The sequence below is a fragment of the Clarias gariepinus genome, chromosome 6 (genome assembly GCF_024256425.1).
Source record: "Clarias gariepinus isolate MV-2021 ecotype Netherlands chromosome 6, CGAR_prim_01v2, whole genome shotgun sequence".
In the NCBI taxonomy this organism is placed as follows: Eukaryota; Metazoa; Chordata; class Actinopteri; order Siluriformes; family Clariidae; genus Clarias; species Clarias gariepinus.
This window is the reverse complement of record NC_071105.1, coordinates 25,910,344-25,931,724: the sequence shown is the minus strand read 5'-3', so window position 1 is coordinate 25,931,724 and position 21,381 is coordinate 25,910,344. Positions and strand designations below refer to the sequence as shown.

Below are 21,381 nucleotides of genomic sequence, written 5' to 3'. Positions count from 1 at the left end.
AATCCTTTTTAAAACGATTCTTTTTTTTTTAACAATCTTTTTATAAAAATTTTGTGGGTGGGGGTGGGATGGGGTTTTCAGTCCAATGTCTCCAGAATTTGTTGTAACCTCATTTACCTTCTCGTCTATTTCAACCACTCAGTATTCAGCATCTTCAGTATACTAATCACTGATCATCTGTCATCATCTGCACCTGTTTCTCATTGGTTCATGCCTTAAGTTAGATGTTTTTTAATGCTTCATAGGTCACTGTGTGGCTTATCAAACAGACAAAACCTCTTCTCTGAAACTGGCCAGGTACAGAGACTGGACTAAAAATTAAAGCCAAAAAGTCCTTCGTGATGGAGAACTATTCCTCAAGATTACATTAAAAATACAAGAAAGTCTGGCTCTTTGGAAACATAATATGAAAAATTAGGGTTTTTGCACAGTACTGTATATTTTAATATAATCATATTGGTTCTTTGCTTTTGCTGGGTTTTGAATGTCAGAACCACCATGCTGTTGCATGTATTGCGTTTATTATTTTCAAAAAATAATCAATGGTTCTGCAGAAATCACTTTTTTAGTTCCTTTAAAGAGAATGCGCCTATATATAAGCACTAAGCCAATCTCGACCCAATCATATTTAATTTTCTCCTCTATCAACCCTGAGTGGAGGGCGCAGATTCCCACATCCCTTAATCCATCTTCATTACAACCTGTGATGGACGGCAAGGGATGAGAATTCTGTGACTGCAATTCCAGTGCCACATGTTACAGAGAGAATAGCAACAGAGAACAAAAAGACCTTTGTCTCTCTCTCTCTTACTTTTCTCTGAAGCTTTAACAGGATCAGATCTCAACATAGTTAGATGGGGTCTTGTGTTATGATGTGTGTCTAACAATTAAATAGATCATTTGAATCATCAGGCATAAGATAAATCTTAACTTTTAAAATATTTTATGCATATTCTACTTGCAGTTTTCCTTTGGTGTGCAATTATCCAAATTGATTACAATAGAGGTAGAATGTATTTCAAATATGTATTTGTTTGTTTGTTTGTTTGTTTGTTTATTATTAAAAGTATTTAAAATTATTTAAAAAGTTGTGTTGAAATATAAGAAATGTATTTGGCCATGTGTCTGATTCATAGCATGAACTAGTAAGCATGAGTAAGCAACAAGCTGGACTTTGTGAAAAAGTGTACACTGGTGACTAACAAGCAAACAGAAATATACAGTACAGTACATATGGATTGAAATTTTACTAAAAGTGTTTTTATCTGTTTATAGAATCCTTAAAAGCCTGAACAGCTATTTTACTAAATTAATTTATTTAGGTTAAAATAGCTAAATATTACCTTTACATTTCAATAAAACAGCAATTATTGCTGTGTAACCCCTAATGTGTCAGTAAGATTCTGATTTGTCAAGAGTGACTGATTACTTTCCACTACTTGACTAGGGCTTCTAAACCCCAGTGGTTCAAACCATGTTAAACTTTACCGATGACTTGTCTTTGTCTGGTCATGGTTAGAAAGAAATGAAACTGCAGAACAAAGCTGTGAGGGATCCCTGTGGACTGATCAAGACGCAGTTTAGTGTGCATAATCATCACGGTGAAATCATCTCCGCAGAGGAGAAAGAGCTTGATAAACAGCACTTTTTAGCCCTCATCTTATTACAACTAATCAATATCACCTATCAATATGCTAAAGTGTAATATCATGGGCATTAATGTTGGGCAGGCTTCCAGAAGAGTCCTTTTATCTAGCTACAGGTGGCATAGTTGTGTGAAATACATCGCTTTGTGTGTGTGTGTGTGTGACAGATAGAAACTGAAGGCATTTTCCACAGCAGCACCTGCACCTTAAAGCTTTCATGTTATGCAGACACCCACATTCGCAATGACATCTGACAGGCATCAGACATCTGCCGCACTGGTTTTCATGGCAAAATCACTGGTGTAATGAGATGAGATTCAGGTATAACTGTTGCACATCCCCCCACTACATCCCTCACCAACTCTGACTTCATCCCTCTAGAACTCAGAGCTCATCATTTTCATGAGCTCCTTACAGAATGAATATATACATTCTTTTTATTTTTGGTTGCTCACATTAAGGGGTCACCACAATCAACCATCCGATCCGCACAGAACCTGGCACCAGTTTTACCCCTCCAATGCAACCCTCCCATTTAATCTATGTTTGGGATTGGCATTGTATCCACTGGCTGTGATTTGGGTGTTGGCTTGGAATTGAACCTGGGTCTTCCACCTGAGACACCTACCACTGAGCTACCAGTGCTCATTCATATATACTTACAGGGTGTGCCCTCTTTTTTTGTGCATATACCAGTGCGACAAGGCAGTTTAATCTACTAGGATTATTCACACCATATGCTCAAATGTTCTTCACACTCCGCCTCCAATATTGGCACAGCGTGTTGGTGCTTCTCAAATAGTCTGCTGAGTAAAAGATGATACCACCTGCACATGTCTCACCGTCAGCAATGCCAACTCTCTGGCTTATCCTGCCATCCTGCAGATTTAATATGTAGTATGCCATGGTGCAGTAGTTCTCACATGGTCTAAGCTCTCATATGAAATACAGCTACTTAAAAACAGTGCATATTTTTTTATTGCTTTTCTGAAAACATACCTATTTTGCATGAAACTAATTCTGAAAAATGTCTGACTTTAGCATTTTTTTTTTTTGCTTGTTTACTTTGCCAGCTGTATGATGGTCACTTTGTACAGTATGTCAGCTTCTTCTCTACAAGTGCAATATACTGTTGGTAAATACAGATTGCAGTTTTCTCAGTTATCCATGTTTGCCAATTTTCTGGAGTGGATTGTTGTAGTATGGTGATGGGGTAGTGCTGTTTTGGGAATTTCTAATCATCAACACAAGAGGAGAAATTCATGAATATTAATTAAGTAATGAATACACTGAACATGTCATCGGGTAAGGCGCTTCTGAGGCACTGCTCCAAGTGTAAATTTGTTAGGTTGACTGACATCAGTCTCACAAGAGTAGTAAATGTGCTGCAGTGAAATAATCCAAAAGAAGAGTACTAGCACAAGAGCTTTTGTGTAGAATTTAATGAGAAATTTGAACAGCCAGTAAACAGATGGTGGAGATGTGTGCTGAATTGTTCAATGGAACAAAGATACAGAATGTACAAGCTGGCAAATAACATTAAAAGCTTGTTTAACAGTAACAATAAGAGGGTGTCTAAGCTTATTGCGCTTGATATTCATGAAAGAATTTTTTTCACAGTAATCTGATGCGAAAAGAGCAAATCCTTTATGTCTTTTTATTGTGTACATTATATTGCATTGTGAACTTTTAATACACAGTATATTGGTGAGGATGCACTGCAGAAAAATATTTTGTGTTTTTAATTTGGTTTAAACAGAGAGCTGTCTATGAAGCTGTCCGGCAAGTCACGGAGGTCTGCCTGATGTGATTATTTTTCCCTGACAGATTATCCAGGAGTGTTGAGGAACTATATATATAAAATATATATAGTATATATATTTTCTATTTTTATATGGAATTTTACACAATCTTTATCTTTATCACACAAGAGATTTAATGAAACACTGAAATAACTGTGATTGACATGTTACTGGAATGTACACAGTGCAAGTGATTGCATTACATAATTTGAATAGTTATAAATATTTCTCTGATTAGCATATTGCCATCAATGTATACAATAACTGATGCTAAACTGGAAAGGCAGAAAATATTAATCTAAAAGTTGAATAAAAAGACAGAGTTTTATGAGTAAAATCACTTATGTTTCACAGTCACCCAAGGCTAATAAAAATGCCCATGCTGTAGGTTTTTATTGACTGGCTTGCCACAAACAGTTTCCAGTTCTTCTTCGACCATTATTTCCAACTATGGTGCCTTTTTGAAACATTAGGAAAATATACAGATTGATTTAGTGTTAAAACACAGAATGCTATAGATGCATGTGCATAGTCTGTGTTCATGATTACCCAGGATAGACGGGGTTTAATATGACCTTCCCATCTCCACTTTAAGCATCTTTGAGATTGAAGTCTGCAGTTTAACTACTACAAGGAAGAAATAAATAAACAATAATGAGTCTGAATGTATAGCCTGAAGTCTATTTGTGGAATTTGGATTTTGACATCAGTTTGTAGACTATGCCATTCAATGTCAATGCCAAAAGTTTAATATCATTGATGGGCAGCTTCTTTTAATGTCAGCTTTGAAACAATTCTCTCATTTTTGTGGCTCAATGATTGCCTTAACTGACTGTGTGAACTTCTACAAATCTCTATGCTTAAAGTTAAATTATCTATAATTAACATATTGTCTGTAATTGCCCTGCAGTTGACTAGGGTGCCATTCAGGGTATATTCCTGCCTCCAGTGCAATGTTCCCTGGATAGGCTTCAGATGAATGAATGAATTAGGTCAGTTTAATAACCATAAAGGTTTACAACTGGTGTCAAGATTAGAATTGCCATAAACACTGTCATAGGCAGACAGGATCTTATTATGTAGGAGTTTCAGACATTTTCAAAAATTGAGATGGGGATTTTTCTGGTTATAACAACACAGTTGTCGAGCTACAAATGGCACTCCGGAGCGCCTAGTGATCCAGAACCCCCGTGCCCCACTTCTGGTTGAAAATCACATACTACTTGACCATTAAGATGGTCCTGGACTAGGCAGACGCAGACAACTGTTCACTGATGGCTTGTGACTGCAGTCACATCAATAGTTCACGACTGAAATTCTTACAAACAGTTTTACACCTGAGTCTCCAATAATGGAATATATATAGACACATTTCATAATTACTCACTCACTCGTCATCTATACTGCTTATTTTGAGGGCCTGGAGTACAAACTATTATTACAGTAGTGGTTAGCACCATCACCTTGCACTTTCATTATCCAGGTTTGATTCCTGCTTTGGGTATTTGTGCATGAAGTTTGCATGTTCTCCCCATGCTTGGTGGGTTTCCTCTGGGTGATCCAGTTTCCTCCCACAGTAAAAAGACATGCAGATTAGGCTAATTGCCAGTGCCCGTGGTGTCTGAATGAGTGCAGTATATGTGCCCTGCGATAGATTGGCACCCCATCCAGGGTGTACCTGCCATGTGGCCTAAGTCTCCTGTTGGGCCCCTAAAGTGTCTCACTTTATATAGGATAAAGCTATCTATATAAGATGATGAGATGGCTTAAAATTAGAAAAATATACAAATTTAACAAGGTGACAGGGTGTGTGCATCTCTAACTAACTTTCTAACATCTGTGGCAATAGGAGTTTATAATAGTGCTGTCGTTTGCATTTTTATAAATCTGTTTATTAAGTGATGTTTGGAATAAATTCCTCTGAGGATCAATAACAGGGTCAGTCTAAAGGACACCTTTCTGTAAAAAGTGCTTTCAACGAGTAAACAAAGAGATGCTGTCTCATGGGGACTGGAACAGCACACAGAGTCTTCCATCACAGCGACAAGGATGGGAGGGAGAGAGGGAGGGAGGGAGGAAGCGAGGGAGGGGGTATTGCTTGGGACAGAAGGCTTGGAGGACGCTCTCGGTGTATCGCCCTCTTTTCGGCGTTCTCCCCTCCGCGCGTCTTTGTTCGAATCCCAGCCAAACAGATGGTGTCCCGCTCGCGCTCCCTTCGGCCAATCGCGTGTGCCAGAATCAGCTGACTCGCGCGGACAGCGCCAGGTGCGCGAGCCCGTTATTTTCTCTGTGAGGCGCGTGCTGCTCCAGTGTGGCAGAGCGGTCCTCTCCAACCGGACCATGCGCTTTTCTACAGGGAATCCGTGTGGACATAACCAAGGGGTGCCCAAATAAACATATGGATGGAACGTTCTCGTCGTATGGAGCTCACATTCAACGTGTTAAAAAAACAAATAAGTCTCAGTACGTCTTCTGGATTTTCCTCCTCGTTTGTTTGTTTTTTTTGACGTTCGGTACGGACATTGCATGCATGCACTGAGGGAGGAGGCCGGTGCAACTGAAACGTGCACACCAAAGAGGTAATAACCTTAATATATGTAACGAACATGGACTAGTTTTTCGTTCACATCTAGTGTTAGCCTTAATGTATTAAATGCACCAAAATCCACATCATTTGCATGTGTAAAAGACAAATCCTTCTAATAGGTTCGTTGCAGTAGGATTTTTGCGCGGAGCATTGTCCAGCATACACCACCATATTACAATTAAATCTGTTACAGCTTTTAAATGTCGCATAGGTTCATTAATGTATGTCAGTATTCTTCCCCTGTTTGCATATCCATCTGCAGTTCAGGAATTGTTTTTTTTTTTTTTGCTCAACGTAATTGATGCGCAGCCTCGCATTAATTGTAGTTACCTTTCATCTCCACTCGCAATTTGATTTGCATTCAAATATGATGGCACTATAGCAGATGTCTCGTCGTCCCCCTTGTTCGAAATTAGGAGATGATAGAACTTTGGATTTGAGAAGGAACCCAGTGGGAAGGCGTGTTTAAGTGCAAGGGAAGGATGCATAATAATAAGGGAGGATTGTGAGTTGTTCATATTGTCCTTGAGGGACGCCTCCGCCTAGTTGCAGCTGTTGCGTCTGCAGAGCTTGCAGAACTTCTGGGAGGCGGTGACGAGCATATTAATGAATCTGGCGTCCTGAGGCAGCTGGTCTTGTATCAACACTGCCGGAGTTTATTCCGCATGGAAGTTTCTGTGTAGACTGTGTAAGAAAAGCTAGATTTTCTATTTAACAGAAGCCACGTGTGGAAGAAAAAAAAAATCAAGAAATTTGCACAGGTTCTGAAAGGCAGGATTTTTTTGTTAAATTTGCAATAACTTAATGATTGATGATCTGGGATACACTATAAATAATCATGTTTGTTTGCGTAGACTGGGCTACAACCAACTGTATATATATATATATATATATATATATATATATATATATATTTTTTTTTTTTAAGTTGATTTTCAAAAAATAATGACAAAACAAATAATTGTGTTCTTTTTATCCACAAACCACCAAACCAGTAGCATAGACATGCATTTCTAATTCTATTTTTCTTCAAAAACAGGCAAAACCTAACATGCCTCATTAAACAACCCAATTAGTGTTTCACAAATTGCAATACATTAAGCATTTCTTTTACCTTCATTGAGAATGCATTAAACCTGCTTCATGAAATATTAAATTGAACATTTAATGAATCAAAATAATTTTGTGTTACTGTATTCACTTAACTTTGATAGCAGAAGATGTTTAGTACATTCCTGTAAATGCATCATCATTGTGGTGCTCTGGTAAAGGTCTTTGCTTTGTGTAAACTTTGTTGCATCACATTAGTTCTTTATGTGTACCAAGAAAAAAATATATAAAATCTTTGGTACTGCCATCATTAAAAGACAAGTCAATGACACTTTTTTTTTATTTTTCATTTTATGCTCATCATTCTTTGTGTTATGTATGGTTTATGCAGTCATAGAAAACAACAAGAAACAACAGAGGCAGAGCCAGTGCTGTTCACTAAGAGCTTCAGCATTGTATTACATTTAAGCCAAAAATAAAGACCTGTGTGGTTTTACACTACAGCATGCAGGCCTAATATAGCCATAGAGAGAGTTTATCGATATCAGCACTCTGGTACCGAAAACCCACAAGGGCATAATATGATATGAATTTTGTGTATTTATGTATGATTGTCCCATCTGCACTTTTTTTTAAACGCCTAGTTTCTCATAAAGAAAAAAAAATTCTCATAAATCCTCAAGATTTCAAAGACTAAGAAGATGTTACAGATTTCTACTTTCCTCTTCTATCCTTATTTTCTCAATTCCTTACTTCCACTAGGGTCTATGAGCTCTTCTTCTATTATATAAGATACATGAAAGACTCATAAACATAAACCTTGCTTGTGCAGAGACATTAGAAACAGCACAATACCCCCACCAAATCATAAAGGCATGGTGGTTGGAGGGCAACAATCCAGGCTTTATTCTATAATTTACTTGAAGAAGGGAGGGGGGGTTGTTCAACGATAGGGAGTAGTTATTAATTCTGTCACCATAATATTGTTGAGAAATCTTCCTGCTAAGTGTAACTTAAAAACACGATGCTTCTGGCAAAAAAGTGTCATGGCCAACTCCAATTTCGTTTATTAAAACCAGATAAACCAATTACACATTCAGTAAACATATAGGAACATTGTAGTTTTAATTTAATACAATATCCTTGTGGGGAAACATTTATAGGTTCTATATGTAGAAAAAAGGAACGTTTATATATGAGTTTTCCTTTTTAAAGTGTTTCTATGTGGTTAACAACATGTTTAAAAATCCATCAGTATACAGTAAATTGTCTGCACTCATATGGTTTATATGCAGAGTCTACCCTGAAAAGTTACTAGAGTTATAGTTAGAGGGAATTTGGAACCTTCTCTATACAAAATATTTAATGTTTGCTCTTTTATAGAGTATTGGGGTTCAAGTATTTGAGATGGGGATCTCAATCCTAAAATGCTAATCCTGGTTCTTAGCAATTTTTTAATGATTTGGATTTATCTTTGGGCTCATAATCTTATTGAAATATTTATCAAATCCAAGACCATGCAAATTTATCCTAGTGTTTTGTTTCGTTGTAAACCAAATGATTCTTAATGACATTTGTGCATTTTTTTGTACAGTATTATTTTTATTTAAACTGTACATTTAGTTTTAATTTCTTACAATTCCTTTAAATGACAGCTAATGTAAAAAGTACAGTTAAACCAGTAAAAAGGTTTTATATAGCCTAATCTTAGAAACCTGACCCCTTGTTTTAAGTGATATTTTCAATATCTTATAATGTACAAAGTGTTTGAAGTCTTCAGGGACAGTAGAGCTGACATTGGTAAACCAATAATGTGCAAAAGAAATTAGATTTGGACATTTGGAGTCTCTCCCTTGGGGTCTGCCTGTTCTCCACTTTACTCTCCCATTCTGATAGTCATCTGTCATCTGTAATCAATAACCTTATGCAAATTCCAATACGCTTAATTAACAAATGCACCATCTTACCAAACCGTAAAAAATCCTATTATTTAATACTATACTACTGTATGTTAATCAATGTTTTGCAAGCCTCAAAAATCACACATTGATACAATATCTGCTCTATTCCCCATGGCAAAGCCTCTGGGATGCTGAACAGATTTCAATTAACATTCATTTCACAAACTACACTTTCTTTGGAATGCTAGTATCAGCTTCCACAACTTTCCTTTTGCTTTAGGATGTGCTGTAGATCCCCCTGGATTTCATTCTCTCTTTTTTGCTGGCTTAGGCATTGTATTAGTGTTTTATTTTCATCACATTTCTGCCTCCATGGATTAGTGTTTACACTGGCATGGGAAAATGCTGCTTCCTGAGAAAGGTGAAATGTGTGCTTTTCAACCTGTTGAAGGTTATTTTGGGATTTGACTAGAGGACACAGGACCATGATTTCTCAGTACCTTTCTGCCCCTACCTGCAATGTAGTTTACAGCTCAATCTGCCATTCAAGTGACTTAGTAAAATTGTGCTTCGGGGGTGTTTATCATTATAGTCCTACTTGCAGAAGCTGTTTAATTAATGTTTTATAGGTGACAGGAACAGGTTATTTGAGCCTAGTGTAACAGAAAAATCCATACCCTAAATTTGCTGATTTTACTTACCAAAGATGATTTGTTAAGCATTGATTTATTATCAAATTTGGAAAAATTCAGTTTGAACATTATATGAAAACCAAATTTGTCTTAACAGTTACTATGGGTCCAAAATTCCCAGTTTAATTTTAATGTATGAACATCCACTGAGCTAAGAACCATATAAGATTCGCAGGCCCTAATGCTTAGACATCACTCTTAGCAACACTACAGTGGGTTGCTCTCAAGGGAGTTTTAAAAGTTTTAGACATTATTGTAGATGCATTTGCTGCTGTTGTAAGATTAGGGAAGGAAGATTAGTTCCTAATTACTTATTTATAGGTTTATAAGTTATACATTAAAAAAAATCAGAATAGGCATATCTCTTATAAAAAAAACAAATAAAAAAAGTACAAATAAAAAAGATGTATAAGGGCTGAGAATTATTATTGCGATTGTGTTCATACTACATACCACAGCAAGTGCTTAGCCTATATTTTACTAAGAAATGACTTTACATATAAAAAGAATGTTGAGATATGTTAAAACTTTAGCTTGAATAATTTGCCATTATAAATGTGCATATAGTCATCGTAGGCACTTGGATAGACATATTCTAATCTACAGTAGTATTCAAATTTGGGATATCATACAGTACACATCATGCACATACACATATATACCATAAACATATATAAATTCATCTATACACATACATATTTATAAAGCATCAACTGTTTTCAGTTTGCAGTTGATAGTCTGTATAATACCATGGTATTATACTAAGTATGGAAGACACAAGGTGGATACCCCTAACCATCCCCATGAGGCGCACAGGGTTTTGTTTCGCAATCAAATGGCAGATGGCGCCAGCAGATTTTTATGGCTGTCAATTATGATTTAAGGCAGAACGATAAAAAGGAAAATGGACATTACAGCCAGCAGCCATAGTCTGAATAAAAGAGCAGGCTAATGAAGCTTGAAAAGTATAAACAATCATTTGCTCCTAAACTTAAGGAAGACAACTTTTAATGTTACGTTACTGACTAGGAGACACTAACAGATATTATCAGTGCCATTTTGGATATCTTTTTTATGAGGTGACCAGTGATACTTCAATTTATGACCCAGTACAGATGTACAGATATAACAGTGACCTGGTGATGTACTCTATATTTTTTAATGTGTCTTGTTACCTTAGGCTTTAACTACACTAGAAATCTATGTTCATATTGTCTACTAACAGGCTTGGATTGTTCAACAAATCAATAGCTCTATTCAACAGAGCATTAAAAGCTTTTTTTTCCCGCTGGACTGCTGCCAGACAAGTCCACCTTCCAGGCTTATGCTACATATATAAATTCTGAGCTTAACTATATATTGTTCTATCATTACTTTATATATACAGTATATATATATATACTCAGCAAAAAAAGACACATCCTCTGACTTTCAACTGTTTTTACTTTCAGTAAACTTAATGTGTAAATATTTCTCAAAATCAAAAGTACCAGTCAGTATCTGGTGTGGCCACCAGCTGCTTGAAGTATTGCAGTGCATCTCCTCCTCATGGACTGCCTATTGCGGACAGTCTGAGCACTGATGGAGGGATTGTGTGTTGCTGGTGTGACTCGGGCAGTTGTTGTGGCCATCCTGTACCTGTCACGCAGGTGTGATATTCGGATGTACCGATCCCGTGCAGGTGTTGTTACACGTGGTCTTCCACTGTGAGGATGATCAGCTGTCCTCCCTGTCTCCCTTTAGCGCTGTCTTAGGCGTCTCACAGTGCGGACATGGCAATTTATTGCCCTAGCCACTCAGCAGTCCTCATGCCTTCCTGCAGCATGCCTAATGCACGTTCACGCAGATGAGCAGGGACCCTGGGCATCTTTCTTTGGGTGTTTTTCACAGTCGGTAGACAAGTCTCTTTAGTGTCCTGAGTTTTTAGAACTGTGACCTTAAATGCCTACTTTCTGTAAGCTGTTAAGGTCTTAACGACCATTCCACAGGTTAATGTTAATTAATTGATTATGGTTAATTGAACATGCATGGAAAACATTGTTTAAACTCTTTACAATGAAGATCTGTAAAGTTATTTGGATTTTTACAACATTATTGTTGAAATACACAGTCCTGAAAAAGGGACGTTTCTTTTTTTGCTGAGTATATATATATATATATATCACATTAAGCCCAATATTGTATATGTTCCCCTTTTGCCATCGGCGTAGCTGTGGCTTACTAGGACTTTACTAGCAGATCAACTGGGTGCTGTGGTTTGTGGGGTGGGGCCTTCATGGATCAGACTTATCTGGCACATCCCACGGTTGCTCAGGCGTATTGAGAGCTGGGGAATTTGAAGACTTTAAAGTGTTGCCTGCTAACCGTAGCAGGCTCTGGTACAGTAGGTATTTTGACACCTTTCTATCATATGCATTAATGTTTTTTTAAGAATTTGTGCTGCATTGGCTTTTTTGTGGGATCGTTCCCCATAGACAAAACATTTTTAGTCGTTGGTGACCATGCTCCTGTCACCTCAAGCACTTCTTATTTTTCTAATTAAAGTATTTGCAGATAATATTAGTTCTATTTTTTTATGACAAAATTTTTTTTTGTTAAATAGTTTGCATTATTAAGCACAGCCAAAAAATTTATAAACTTTAGCCAGGATTCTGTGATGCATTGCTATTTTCTTTCTGACTCTGAAGGTTTTATCCCCATTCATGGTAAATACCTCAGTCAAGTGTTGACTTTGAGATTAAATTCACTTGTGAGAATTACAGACAGTGAAAGATTGATATAGTGCAATGAGCATGAAGGCATGCATAAACTGTATTTTACACTGGACAAACTGAAACACATACAATTACCAATAATCATTTTGCCACACACACACACACACACACACACACACACACACACACATACTACAGGAGGTGCATGTATTCAGACACCAAATTTAATTAAATACAACCCTCTTTCGTTCCACATCCCCACTGAATGATATACACCTAAACTGCCTACACTATTGAACTACATTGCTCAATGTTAGTTAAAGAAGGAAGCGTTCTGAATACAATATATAGGCATTATGATTGATGTATGTAGTGACGACCTTTACATTTACAGTATATTGATTGAATGTTGTCATTTATTGTTTACCTATTTCACAGATCCATGCCTAAAGATTACATTACAAGGCTTCTGTCATAGAAAATAAACCCTGAAGAGACCCTTTATTATTACACATCACTATCAGCTAGAGAGATAAATTTTTTTATGTTTATTCAGTAAACTGATTTTGAATCCAACATCATGACTACTATTTCCACATGAAATATTTTTTTTTAAAAAGGGAAGTAAGTAGGCCAGTTTCACAGGAAAACACTAACTGTTAGTCGGACAGCATCAATCAGACGCTTGACCTGGCCATGATTATTTAATGATGCCCCCCACCCACTGGCACAAACGATCAGGGACACGACAGCAGGTATTTCAAGTAAAACCCCATGGGATTCTAAGGAGATTTACTGTTCAAAGAACATGAGTAACTTTTTTCGCCTTTGTTGGAAGTTGTTATACAAAACCCTAATTTATTTTTTTGTTTACTGTAAACAATACAATTTGGTTCATGCAGTGTGGTTGCTGTATTCGCCCAAAATTATTTGAACAATTATATTTCCAACTGAACTTAAAAATTAAATCTTTTTATTTAATTTGGTAAAATTCTTATTACTAACAGTTTCTTGGGTTACCTGGAAATTAGAGATGAGGAAAAACTCAATTCAGTTACATATGATTATTTTAAGTCATAATTCATGTATCATTACTTGTTTTTAAATACAATTTTTATTTGTACAGTATACAGTATGTTTGCATTTGAGGTAGTGTTATGTTGTAATATGTTGCAGTTCCCCCAAAATCCTACAGGTTACTTATTTATTCACACATTGGTAGGCAGCACAGTGTTCTGCATTGGAGCATATTATATATTAGTTTGTTTAAAATAAAGAAAAACAAGCATGTCATATTAAAAGAATAAATAAAACTTTTAGAAATAAAGTAAAAAACTCAGTTCATGAATGGCCCCCAGTATAAAATCGGTTTACAGCCAAAAACTTTGGTCTCTTATCATGAGCTCCTCCACTTAACACGACCCAGAAACCGCCATGAGTCATGAGTGTGTTACTCAGCATCAGTTTTGCTTTGACCACGGTCGCGGATTCCACATAATAATAATAATTCAAAACATTTTTTTGCAAAGTTGAGTGACGTACAAATCTTTGCCGAGAAGTATCATTCAAACAAAACTGTAGCACCCAAAGGGATACACTTTATGAACAATGACATGGTGTTTTTTTATATATATATATATATATATATATATATATATATATCTATATATCAATCACATTTCAGCAACCACTTTATTATATGTTCTAACAAGCTGCACATTGACTACTCTAAAATATATCCAAGTTTCATTTCTATAGCATTGTCCTTTAAGAAGATATAATAAAATGTTTGCTGAAATTAGAGAGATGTACTCACTTTTGTTAGTGGGTGTATATATATATATATATAGTACATACTGTCATCTCTAGTGATTCCCCATCCCTAATGAAGCAATGGAGCATTGAGAGACAAAGCCTAGCACCGAGGATCTAATAGTTCTGTATCTATTTATATATGTTGTGGTTAGAATTTTGCTTGCATCTTTCCAACATTATTGTTTCTCTGCTTAATATGCATGTGTTATAAAATAGATCTTGCTCCACTAGGCTTAAAATAAATCCTCTAGGTAAAATCAGATTTATCACTACCTTGCAGAATTGTCTTTGGATATGATGTGCAAATCAGAGTAGGCAATTGGACTACTTTGATGTTGCAAATAAAAGCGTCAGTGGAAAAAATATGCAAGCCTACATTTAAATTTGTAAGCTGAAAACAGCCTGGGTGTTATCATGTGTTAGACAGACCAAGCACCTGGATGGTGAGCATGGACATTTGCTGCACCATATGGTACTGATGCTGAGTCAATCACTTTAGCAGCAAGAGTATTAAAGCAGGAGCGCAGGAAGCAGTAGAGAATGCCAAACGGTACTTGTGATATGAATAAATACAACTGTATTTCACTGAATACTGTCCTAAAACCTACTGCTTTTGCTCTAATCTAGGTGCTGACATTATATTCCAGTTATCCAAAATATGCAATCATAATTAATTCAGAAAAATGTTGCTTATAAACACAGGCACTGAGAGACAGTTCTGTTTTAGTATTCTCAAAAGCAAGGTTTAATTATGTGATCATTAATTATTTTTATATCTAATAATATGATGTCTAATCCTGACATTTAAAATCACTTAAATGTGAAGTTTGGGTAATTAGAGGGGTATGAACCTTTTAGGAAGATTATCTAATATCCATTAAAATATTTGTTTAAGATCCAAACATGGGTTTGATGGTCAGATGCCCAATTTTTTTTCTCACATCATATTGATTTGATTATTTTTTTTATATACAGTTTATAATATATTTATATAAAGAAACACTTCATTTCACATAATGTTTCATGTGATCTATGTCATTCTTTTGTTTCCAGACCCTGTTGCCCCGACCTGATGTGAGTAAGAAACAACCTGGTTGGAGTCTACAGGAAATCTACTGAAACTCCAAAACTAAAACATTTCTGTTGGACCGCTACTCAGGTTTACAGGATAAAAAGCTGATGCAGTCACACTTCTGAAAACTTGATGAAAGTCTCACCATACAGTCCAAATCTTCTTACTTCTTTGGAAATCCACCACATTTTTGATCAGAGTGGATAAAATGGCTATAGCTACTGCATTCTGTGTTGCACAGCCCTGTTTTATTTTTCTCCTGGCGTTACTTACATTCTCTTCTGTTGAAGCTACAGAATGTCCTCAGCTATGCGTATGTGAAATCCGGCCATGGTTCACACCCCAGTCTACCTACAGGGAAGCTATAACTGTAGACTGCAATGACCTTCATCTTACACGCATCCCTGGAAATCTGTCAAGTGACACACAGGTGTTGCTATTGCAAAGTAATTACATTGCCAGGACCAGCGAGGAACTGGAGCAGTTGCTAAACCTTACTGAACTGGATCTTTCCCAGAACAACTTTACCAACATTCACGACATAGGCCTGACCAACATGTCCCAGCTCACTACACTCCATTTGGAAGAGAACCAGATTGTTGAGATGCCTGACTTCAGTCTTCAGGACCTTACAAACCTCCAGGAGCTTTATATAAACCACAATCAAATTAGTTCCATTGCACCTAATGCGTTTGCTGGTTTGCGCAACTTGCTAAGGCTACACCTGAACTCAAACAAACTGAAAGCCATTGATAGCCACTGGTTTGAATCAACCCCTAACCTTGAGATCCTAATGATTGGGGAAAATCCTGTAGTTGGTATTTCGGATTTGAATTTTAAACCTCTTGTTAACCTTAGAAGTTTGGTTTTAGCAGGGATGGAACTTACTGATATACCTGACAATGCCTTTGTTGGACTGGACAATCTTGAGAGCCTCTCTTTCTATGATAATAAACTTGTAAATGTTCCTCAAAGTGCTCTGCAGAAACTACCAAACCTGAAATTCTTGGATTTGAACAAAAACCCTGTGCACAAAATCCAAGAGGGGGACTTTAAAAATATGTTGAGGCTTAAAGAACTTGGTATTAATAATATGGGCGAACTTGTGTCTATTGATCGTTTTGCGCTGGATAATCTCCCAGAATTGACCAAACTTGAGGCCACCAATAACCCTAAGCTCTCATACATTAGCCGTTTAGCATTCCGTGATGTTCCATCTCTTGAGAGTCTCATGCTTAACAACAATGCTCTGAACTCCATTTATCTGGCAACGGTGGAATCTTTACCCAATTTGCGAGAAATCAGCATTCACAGCAACCCACTGCGGTGCGATTGTGTAATCCAGTGGATGAATTCAAATAAGACAACAATAAGATTTATGGAACCTCTTTCAATGTTCTGTGCAATGCCACTTGAGGTTAGAGGTCAGCACATAAGAGAGGTACTCTCACAAGAATCTGCTGAGCAGTGTTTGCCAATGATATCCCATGATAGCTTCCCTAACCATCTTAACCTGGATATTGGCATGGCTGTAGACCTTGACTGTCGTGCAATGGCGGAGCCTGAACCAGAGATATACTGGGTAACACCATTAGGTAACAAGGTCATGATGGATACTGTGTCTGATAAGTACCACCTGAACAGTGCTGGAACACTACATATATCAAACATTCAGGCTGATGATTCTGGTCGCTATACCTGTGTTGCTCAGAATACAGAGGGTGCTGACACTCGGGTGACTGCAATCCGGGTCAATGGTACTCTCCTGGACAGCACTCAGCTTATGAAAATTTATGTCAAACAGACGGAGTCCCACTCAATACTGGTGTCCTGGAAGGTAAACTCCAATGTAATGACTTCTAACCTCAAGTGGTCTTCGGCCACCATGAAGATTGACAACCCTCATATTACCTACACAGCCAGAGTCCCTGTAGATGTTCATGAGTATAATCTGACACACCTTCAACCAGCTACTGAATATGAGGTCTGTCTCTCAGTTTCTAATATCCACCAACAGACTCAAAAGTCTTGTGTAAATGTCACAACAAAACATTCAACTTTTGCTGTGGAAATATCTGACCAAGGCACTAACACAGCTTTTGCTGCTGTCATGGGTACAATTCTGGCTATTATAAGTCTGGGGTTCATCTCTGTCTACATTGCCAAGAGATGGAAAAGGAAGAATTATCACCACTCGCTCAAGAAGTACATGCAGAAAACCTCCTCCATTCCCCTTAACGAGCTATACCCTCCTCTAATCAATCTGTGGGATGTTGACACTGAAAAGGACAAAGATGGATCCTTAGAGCCGAAGCCGAGCCAGGTCGACACAACAAGAAGCTACTACATGTGGTGAAATCCATCAAACTGTTGTTTTGGAGCACAAAGACACATTTTACTCATTTGTGCGAAAATGAAAGTGGATTTATTCTCTGCTTTGCTTATTGGGTACAACTACACTGCCAGTCAAAAGTTTTGGAACGCGTGAAGTTTTTGTTATTTTATTCCAGTTTTATTTCATTCTAATTAAACAAGTGCTTTTACTGTACCTGTTTTAGTAATTGTTTTTATTTAGCATGATGGTGGTTTAAATGACTAATTTATATATATATATATATATATATATATATATATATATATATAGAACCAACTATGTTGGGAAACTACCAACATAACTACCAACTATGTTGGGAAAAAAAATGTGAGTCAATGCAAAAAAAATTTCAAGTTCAAATTTAATTAGTGGATTAGTCGATTGCAGTAGCAGGTCGAATTAGTCGTGAAGTGTGCAGAGTTGGTAGGAATTTCTTTTGGAGTGGATAGGAGTATGATTTAAAACAATAAAAACAACAGCAACAAAAGCAGTCTCACAAACACCTCTACTACAAGTGCCTAATTAGAATTATCCAGGCTTATTTTTCAGTTACAAGTTTTCTTCCCCCAAAATGTGTCTCAGTTAATTTCTACATATTTCGTACATAGATTTTGTAATTCTGGTGTAGAGGGAATCAGAAACTTTTGATTGGCAGTGTAAATAGTCTAATGATCCAGATATTTAGTAGATATAACTTTTTTTCCCCTTCTTAGCTCAATCTTGCAGCTTTGTTTAGTTTCTGAGAAATGTTAGTAGCTGTGCTTTTTTTATGTTCCGTATATTTTAATAGCACAGCGTAGATATTGTCAAAGATTATTTTTGGGTCAGTCGATGCTGTAGCAGTTTGATCCAGCACTGTACAAATGTCTTTGGCAGTATTCATATAGAATGTAAAGTTTCTTTCTCTCTTTTGTAAAACAAACAAACAAACAAAAAACTTTTTTTCTGTTGTGCACTGAAATACGGTATATTAAGAATTTTGTCCATGGACTACAGTGTAAGCTGACAAAATGATTTTAGACTTAAGATACTGTCTATTAAATGATGTTAGCAATTGTTCTGTAATGTTGTATCAACTATAATTTTAACTTTGTTAAATGAACATTAAAATTTTGATTTAGAACTTAAAAGAATAGTTTTACATTTTGGATTTTTTTTTTATTTTACATTTTCAAAGTCGAATAAATTAATCAGTAGCATTTTCTACTTCTCTGCATGTAGTTTGATTGTCAGAGAGGCCAAGATCTTCTTCTATCAGGGTCCTTTCTTTCCAGCAGTGTGCTCATTTTCTAGAATACTAATAACAAGTTTGTCAATGTGTGACCATGACCTCACAGATGCAGTCTATAAAAGGCTGTGCCAGATCATGGTAACCGTATGATTTATTTATTGATATTCATCAGTGACTCAGAGTCATCATGCGCTTTCTTTTTTTGTTGGCATGCAGCAGCTTGGAGTTATTCATCTCATAACTTTAAGAGGTCATATATATATATATGAACTTATGAACTTTCACTTTCTATAAATGTATTAATTAAAGTCACATTCTTAATCTGCTGCTTTAAAGGCACAATAGTGAGTTTTTAATGCTGCTGAGATCTGATGGAGGACATGAACAGTGAACAACCACAGTCAACAAACACTTTCAATAATTGCAGCATACTGCCAATTGCAACACAGCAGGCATGCCTTACATGCCATGGTGCAACTGCTGCCTGTTCGGCATCCTTCCCTAATGCTATGGAAATGCAGATATGACTGCAAAGGCCACTAGGCAGAGAAAGGGCAAACTTCTTTGTGGTGCAGTCAAAAAAAAAGAGCCGCAGCCATCACAGGCTTCACAGCTGCTTACCCCTGCGGAGAGAAGGTTGATAAGAATGGCCAGAGGATTTGCAAGTGGTAACAGGGACCTTTTTATAGGCTACACATGAGAGGACAGTCATAGTCAGTAGACGATCTAACATCTTTTTTTTTGGTCATGTTGCTTTTAGTACATGCCTAGGGAAGAAAAATTTCTACTACTTTAGCTCTGGAAGAAAGGCAGTGGCCCCATGGCAGTGAAGCCACAGTTACACTCATAACTTACAATTTGTTTATTTAGTTTAAAGTGTAAGTATGAGTTAAATTTGCAGCAAAGCAAATCAGCAATGAATATTTTACAAGGAATTTCAATGCAAAGTTTTACAGTATGCCGACATTGCACAAAATGCGTCATTGTCACTTAAAAGATATCAGCACATGCAGTTGTTGCCATAACTTTTCTTCTACTTTTTCATGTTAACACATTCAAATTAAACGTGTCATATTTACCAGTGGAAAAGGCAATTCATCAAAGGGGAATGGATAAAGGAATGGATAGTCTTGGTCCAATGGTTCTCAACCATATTGCTGGTGGACCACTGCCCTCCACTTTTTAGTGTTTTCTCTGTTGGGAATGTTGGGAATGTTATCCACTAGCTGGTTAAAAAAGGGGGATTCACTAATTATTATGAAGAGGTTGTACTGGATATTTGCCTTGTTATTTCTTTAGGCTAGCCATCCAGTTGCATATTTATGACCACATGCTTGACACGCATCTCTCTCTCTCTCTCTCTCTCTCTCTCTCTCTCTCTCCGTGATGTTGTTTCCATAATGTGGACCTAAATTTGGATCTGGCGAAACAAACGGATTACCTTTCATGAAGCCCTTGCCTTTTGGGTTAAAGCAATGGAGCAGCCACACTTATTCGCATAATGTTCAGCTTTGCTGAACTTTTGCCATCATGCCATAAGCCAGGATTTTCTGCAATGTATCCAATATGTTACAAACAAATTTGATAGAACTTTCTATTTTAACAAAGAACATCTGGCCTACAGGACATGGACATGACGAAGTGCCACTACAGTTGCTTTGGACGCATCTAAGAAAAGACACTTTGTTATAATTAGCACTTCATTGTGTTTCTGTATCAACAGACAGGTTATTAAATAATAAAAGTAAAGGATAGAATGTGCCATGTGTCCCCAATTTAATATTTTCTTTCTGTATGTAAGCCATCATAATTTTTCTATCTTGGGGAGGCAAGTTAGGTATTTTTCTTTTATGCCAGTAATAAAAGTGTAAATAATATTTATACTGTATCTGATGCTCAGCTATATAAATGTCTACAAAAAGTGAGTTTATGATCAGTAAAAATGTTTAACTAAAGTTGTAGACTGTTTATTATTACATATGTGTAATAGCTCACATGGACCAGACTGCAGAGCAAAATGTGCTTTTGTTAATTTTGTAACAATTATATAAAGTGAGCTTAAAAACTCAGCAGGTAGCTTATAAATACAAGCATTATAAATATCAGTTTAGTCTACTTATGTTTTATCAGTTACACTGTTAGCATGAAGCCGTCATGTCTACCAACATGCACAAATTAAATTTCTTATATTTGCCTGCTTGTTAGTAATGACAGCACCTTTGCCACAACATACTGTAGTAATTACTACATTTTTGCAAACACTTTACCTGTTAAATAAAATATATAATTTGGTTATATTATTATTTTATGCATTTATTTAACTGCAAACAGATAGGAAGCAATTGTTTTAGTTCAATCCAAAGAATTTGGGGAATGGATTTACTGCAAAGAAAACTACTGATTGCAGTTATGAATTGTAGGAAAGCAATAGAAAACTGACTGTTTAACAACTAGGTGAAAGTACTGCTTTATATTTGCTTTATCTTTGCTGTGGTTA

At 36.6% G+C, this 21,381-nt stretch overlaps 1 protein-coding gene across 1 annotated transcript; it reads left to right on the top strand.

Moving 5' to 3' along the window:
- Nucleotides 1-5,565: 5,565 nt before the first annotated feature.
- lrrn1 (leucine rich repeat neuronal 1) lies at nt 5,566-21,040 on the top strand. The gene is made up of 2 exons (XM_053499284.1): nt 5,566-6,027; nt 15,261-21,040. The coding sequence occupies exon 2, from the start codon at nt 15,488-15,490 to the stop codon at nt 17,633-17,635; it is 2,148 nt and encodes a 715-aa protein (XP_053355259.1). The 5' UTR covers nt 5,566-6,027; nt 15,261-15,487; the 3' UTR covers nt 17,636-21,040.
- The last annotated feature ends 341 nt before the right edge of the window (nt 21,041-21,381 follow it).

Excerpts from the sequence above, each read along its gene's own strand:
- lrrn1 (XM_053499284.1), top strand. The coding sequence starts at position 15,488 with ATGGCTATAGCTACTGCATTCTGTGTTGCACAGCCCTGTTTTATTTTT.